The 6,559-nt window shown below is 40.0% G+C and overlaps 1 protein-coding gene across 2 annotated transcripts in view; it reads right to left on the reverse strand.

The window, feature by feature from the left end:
- Positions 1-1,334: 1,334 nt before the first annotated feature.
- The window catches only part of LOC143291891 (uncharacterized), a 22,114-nt gene continuing 16,889 nt past the window's right edge, over positions 1,335-6,559 (reverse strand). The window contains exons 12-16 of one of the 2 annotated variants that reach the window (XM_076602027.1): positions 6,399-6,468; positions 4,889-4,970; positions 3,753-3,953; positions 2,067-2,169; positions 1,335-1,709 (exon numbers count right to left, since the gene is read on the reverse strand). In XM_076602027.1, coding sequence (XP_076458142.1) covers positions 2,103-2,169; positions 3,753-3,953; positions 4,889-4,970; positions 6,399-6,468 — 420 coding nt within the window. In that variant the 3' untranslated portion in view covers positions 1,335-1,709; positions 2,067-2,102. Of the gene's footprint in view, positions 1,714-2,066; positions 2,170-3,752; positions 3,954-4,888; positions 4,971-6,398; positions 6,469-6,559 lie in introns of both variants that reach the window. The other variant, XM_076602026.1, reaches the window with a different exon arrangement.

Consider the following 6,559-nt stretch of genomic DNA (forward strand, 5'->3'; position numbering starts at 1 on the left):
GTCACGCATCCCCGCTTTAATTTCTCTCTCTCTCTAACGCGTGCCAGCACAAACACACACACGCACGAGCGCGAGCGCACACACACGCGCACACATCGAAACGATCGTCTGAGACAGCCTCATAATATGGTGTGTAGTTGGCTGAAACTACGATCATGGAGGTTCTGCCTTTTCAGCTACACACACACACACACACACACACACACACACACACACACACACACACACACACACACAGACAAACACTCTCAAGACACAAGCAAGCAGACACACATATACCTGAACACACACGCGCCACACATGCGCACATGTGTATACAAACACAACAACATGCACGTACACATACATAGTGTAATATTTTCTTTTTTTAATGGTAAAAATCGCATAAAACAACTTAAGACCTAGGGTAATAATCAGTGTATTACGATACAAATGATTCACAGAAAATGTTTATTTAATTAGACATTCAAGTGACATCCTCTTAAACATGCTTTTGCAGTGTACCGTAATATTGGCAAGTGTTAAAAAGGAATATCTGCTGAGCTGCAAACGTTATCACAGAAAGAAGTGTGCATGGAATCATAAAACATGTAAATCACACGCACACACACACACACACACACACATACACACACACATGCATGCACGCGCAGACACACACACACACACATGCACACACGCAGACACAGACAGTTTCATAGAAAAGTACCGTTCACAGTAAAGGTCCTCCAAAATACTGCAATGTACACCACAAACCACATAAATCTCATTGTATACACAAGACACAAACTCAGCTAAGGCATACAGACCAAGGATCGCTTGACAAATAATATTGTTTCCTGTGAAGTACATAGTCATGGTCAAACTGAACAAAACCTTCCCCAGTGAAAAAATGGAATGCCTGTTTCATTACAATCTTCATCTTGTGTATCTAATTTTTTTTTTTTTTTTTTTTTAAATAGAAAAAAGTAATTCAGTAAACATATAAACATAAACTTTTTGCTTTCTTTTCAAGATGCAAATACAAGTGTTGCCAAATTCACAAATGAAAAAAGAAAAGAAAAAAAAAATTCTGTGTGAAATGACACAAATCAATTTATATATACCAGAAACAAACAGGTGCCACTGTCCCCACCTTCAACCTTTCACCCTGCTTGCTGCCCACCCCCTCTATCCCCACTTTATTACCAATGCACCCTCCATCCTCCACAGCCACCCCACCTAAACAACAACAACACAACAACAACAACAAACAAGCCAAAAAACACAAAAACAACACACACACACACACACACACACACAAAAACAACAACAAAAACAACAACAACAAAAACAACAACAAAAAAAAACCCTACGACAAACAACAACCACCACAACAACAACAACACGCAAACAAAGAACACCCACAAATGTAATTTCATACAAGTCACAGAATTTTGACTGCATTGTACATCCATGAAAAAGGCACACCAGTTATGTTTTCCGAAGTAAGAAAAAAAGCAGCATCTGTATGCATACACAGTACACATATGTGTGATTGCTTTCTGTGTGTGTGTGTGTGCGTATGCTTGTGCGTGTATGCTTATGCATGTGTGTGCATGCAAGTATGCAAAGACCTTATCAGACAATTTCAACTGAAAATGGTGGATACAAATTTGACGCTGCTGTAAGAAATCAAATAATACCGAGGCCAAAAATCTTCGTACCGTCTTTCTGGAAAGAAATTCACACACACACACACACACACACACACACACACACACACACACACGTACAAACACACGCACAAACAAACACACACACACACACAGAAAACATTATTACCAGAATATGAAGTATTACAAAAAGATAAGAAAAAGACACCATGTGCATTTTTCAGTGACAATGGATCAAAACTTAACCCCCTTAAACAGCACATTAGCAATTACTTAATGATCACATAGCTATTCCGCATCCACAGTGGCAATTATTCAATGAAAACACAGCAAGTTTATCATTAGTATTATCATTTTTACATATTGATGATGAAGAAGGAAGTCTGTACAATTCCATTGCAACTTACTCACCAAACACTCACACAGACACACACCCCCTGTCACCAGTCACCCATCATTGTCCTCGTCTGGAACTGTTGCAGCAAATGCCTGGGCCGCGCGTATGCGATTTCTCCTGCAAAGAAAAAACACCAAAACAAAATAAAGAAGGAAAGAATAAAGAAAATTGGAGAGAAAAAAATCCAACCCCCCAAAAAAAACAAAAAAACAAAAACAAAACAGAGATTTCTTTCCGGCAGTCAGACATTAGCAATTACTCCCTGGAGCATTCACTTACATGAAAATCCTTTTCTATTTTGTTGTGTTTCATTTTGTCATGTTCTGGTAAGAAGACATTATGTTCATTATGGATGCAGAGGGACTGGTAGATGGGAGAGTGAGGGATAAGGGACTTAAGGGATGGATGATTCATTCAAACATCTGAAACTATAACAGCTGGTACCTGTTGTAAAATTCATGGCCCAATGTGAAGAAAAGTAAATGTATGTCAGAACACAAAATGGACACAACCCATTTGCGGCCTTTTCTCTTTTTTTTCCATTATTCCTTTTCTATCTTTTTGTTCTCCTTATTTTTTTTCCGATACAGGTTTGAAAACCCCAACAACATATATATATATATATATATATATATATATATATATATATATATATATATTAGATAGACATGTTGCTCCATTCTTGAAGATAGTGTATTTGCATGTTGGGTGTTTTTCATGTTCCCCCTGATTGTCACACATCGCACACTCGGGAACACTTAACACAGGGAAAAGAGAAAACAGATTTGAGAAGAGAGAGGAAGAGACAGAGAGAGAGAGAGAGAGAGAGAGAGAGAGAGAGAGAGAGAGAGAGAGAGAGAGAGTGCGCACGCATGCGCATGTGTGTGTGTGTGTGTGTGTGTGTGTGTGTGTGAAAGATAGAGATAGAGTGAGAGAGAAAGAGAGAGTGAGAGAGACTATACATCTATAGATAGACAGACAGAGAGAAAGAAAGATAGACAGATAGACAGACAGACAGATATGTGTGTGTGTATGCATGAGTAAGTGCGTGCATGTGTGTGAATGTGAAAAATGTCAGATGACTTACATAATTATGATTATAGAGAATCAGCCATTTCATAGTCTTCTTTTCCTTGTTTATTTATAAATAAGTTGTACTGGAAGGAGGAAAATGAAATTTCTTGTTTAATGTCGCATAACACAAACTGCTGATAGTCGTCATTTTATTGTAGTATTAATTTTCATATTTTCCTCTCCCTGAGGACAGCAGCCTGCATTTCACACAGAGAAATTTGTTGTGATAAAAAAAACTTAATACAATATTGTACAATACATTACAATGCAATGAAATACAACATGATACAATGCAAAATAATGCAATAAAATATACAACAAAATACAATAATACACTCTACATTTATCAGTGATTCCTTCTTCCCACCTTAACGCATTTTGTAAATTTGACACACTGTCCGCGCTGCCTGTTTAAAAATACACAGAAGCAGATCCCTCAGTCAGTCAGTCAGTCTGTCTGCCTGTATATCTTATTACCTACCCATATGTCTGCCGATCTATGTCTGTCTGTCTGTCTGCATCTCTCTCTCTCTCTCTACGTATCTGCCTCTCTATCTATCTCTCAATCCATCTTTCTATACAATACATGAACTTCTTTTTAAGTCCTTCACTCATCCCATGCCTACCTGCTGCAGCGACTAGACTGGGGCGCGGCTGCCGTGGGGACGGAGGGGGAGGGGGCGGGAGAGGGGAATGAGTCCGGGGGCAGAGGAGATGGGGGCGCTGCCTGAGAGGACGACGACGACGACGACACCGCCCCCGCCCCCGCCACTGAGGAGGGAGGCTTCACGGGCAGCGAATCAAACACTGTCTTCAGCGAGGCAAACCTGCACGTAGTCATACATATATACTTGTATACAAATCCAGAAATTCGCATCTGTATCAATGTATAAAAATATATCCATAGCTATCTCTAAGAGAGAGAGAGATGGATATATATATATATATATCTATCTATCTATCTATCTATCTATATATATATATATATATATATATATATATATATATATATATATATATATATATTAAGAGAGAGAAAGAGAGAGAGAGTGAAAGAAAGAAAGAGAGTTGTTGTTACTGTTGTTGCCACTGGGCTCTTTTTCAGTACGCTAAGTGCGTGCTGCACACAGGACTTCAGTTTATCGTTTCATCTGAATGACTAGACACTCCCTCACTGATATCTATTTTTCCAGTCAAACTTGGAAGAAAAGGGGGCGAGCTGGGATCAAACCCATACCCTAACAGACAATGTAGTGGCAGACAAGCATCTCAACCAAGCGGCCACAACAACCAAAAGAAGAAAAAAAACAACAACAATAACTCAAAAACCACAACAAAAAATTAAATAACACACCTGATCTAACCTATCTAATTTCCCAAAGCTGTCTTAATTCTGGTAATCTCAAGGCCTGATCAGCGTAATGGGTGCAAAGATCTGACATCTGCGATTTTTGTTGTTTTTGTTGTTGTTTTGTTGAATTTTTTTGTTTTTATTCACAGCCGATATTGTGGAGCATATATACATCAGTCAGCAGACCTTCACGCCTCTTTAAAACTGAATCTGCTCAGCAGCTGCAGATAGAGCTGCCAGCAAGCTACTCTGTTTGCTTACAGTCGTAATTTTGTCCTCATAGTAGCAAGCTAGGACCAGTGCCAGACCCAAACACAACCTAATGAGGTCAACAGCAAAAACAAACAAAAAACAAAACAAACAAACAAACAAACAAAAAGAGAGACAGACAGGCAGATATATGGACAGTACCTGTCAGCAATGGACTTGTGCAATGACTCCTGTTCGGAGACAGACGTCTTTAGCTGCATGTCAATCTGTTTGACACTCAGTACTGCAATAAGGATAATAATAATAATAATAATAATAATAATAGTACAAATCATAATGTTGATGATGAAGAAGATAAAGATGATGATGATAACAATAGTAATAACAACGGAGGAGGAAAAGAAGAAGAAGAAGAAAAAGAAGAAGACGAGGAGGAGGAATAGGAAGAACAAGAAGAATGACAACCACAATTGTACATTCATACACTGCTTTTTTCAACATCTCAAAGTTCTTTACAAAAAATATATAACACTGACAAATTGAACCCAAAAGACACTATCCTTCAGGAAGGGGGAGGGTGGCAGTCAACAAAATATGGCTTCTTCTCCTTCTTCTGCGTTCACTCGTATGCACACGAGTGGGCTTTTACATGTATGACCGTTTTTACCCCGCCATGTAGGCAGCCATACTCCGTTTCGGAGGTGTGCATGCCGGGTATGTTCTTGTTTCCATAACCCACCGAACGCTGACATGGATTACAGGATCTTTCACATGCGTATTTGATCTTCTGCTTGCATATACACAAGAAGGGGGTTCAGGCACTAGCAGGTCTGCACATATGTTGACCTGAGAGATCATAAAAATCTCCACCCTTTACCCACCAGGCGCCGTCACTGTGATTCGAACCCGGGACCCTCAGATTGACAGTCCAACGCTTTAACCACTCGGCTATTGCGCCCGTCGAAAATACGGCTGAACTGCTGCCGATTCTGTGACTGTGTATGGGGGTGGACCCATGGAGAGCAGCAACAGCAATCAATGCAACTGAAATGGTGCAGATATATATAAAAAAAAAAAAATTCCAAAAAAATGAACAGTCCCATCAGAGCAGCGAATGCACATCCACTGTGTCTGAAGCTCAGCATAGGAAGGTGGAGCCAAATCCTCTCCTTCCTATGTGTGTGTTTTTTTTGTTTTGTTTTGTTTCTCCTTATATTGAATTGCTGATTGTTTATTTGTTTATTTGCGTTTGTGCATGTGGGCCCTGCAGGTTTTCTTTTCCTAGGGTTCCACTGTGTGAGCCCCCTCCCTCCCCTTTTTTATTTTTTTTAATTTTCTCTCTCTTCTTCTTCATGCATGTCTCGAGGATGTGGGCCTGTTTTTCCCTTGTGCCTCCATGCACCCAAATAGGGTTTCTCAGATTAAAAATGATTTTGAACCTTGAACCTTCCGTAATTTTTGCCTTCCCCAACTAAAATCAGGTGCCAATTGACTACTGGGTGGAGTGAGGAAAAATTGCAGTGATAAGCCTTTCCGAAGGACGCAACACCATGCCGCAACGAGGCCTCCAACACTGGTCACTGGCGAACACTGGATCATGAGTCCAACACCTAACCGATTCGGTCACAGTGCCTCCTTTGATAATGGGGTACACATACAAAAAAAAATCAACAACTCAAATCAACAAAACTAGATGTATGGCTGAACTGACCACTGGCCGCAGACATGGGTCTCATGACGGGAGCCGCACCACCTTTGCCGCTGGAACGTTTGACGTGAGCCTGAAGCAGACGAAAATTATTGTATTGCGTTGCGTTGTGTCATTTTGTGTGGTAATATGTATTTCGCTGGAACGTTTGACATGAGCCTGAA

Source organism: Babylonia areolata, chromosome 18 (genome assembly GCF_041734735.1).
Source record: "Babylonia areolata isolate BAREFJ2019XMU chromosome 18, ASM4173473v1, whole genome shotgun sequence".
Taxonomy (NCBI): Eukaryota; Metazoa; Mollusca; class Gastropoda; order Neogastropoda; family Buccinidae; genus Babylonia; species Babylonia areolata.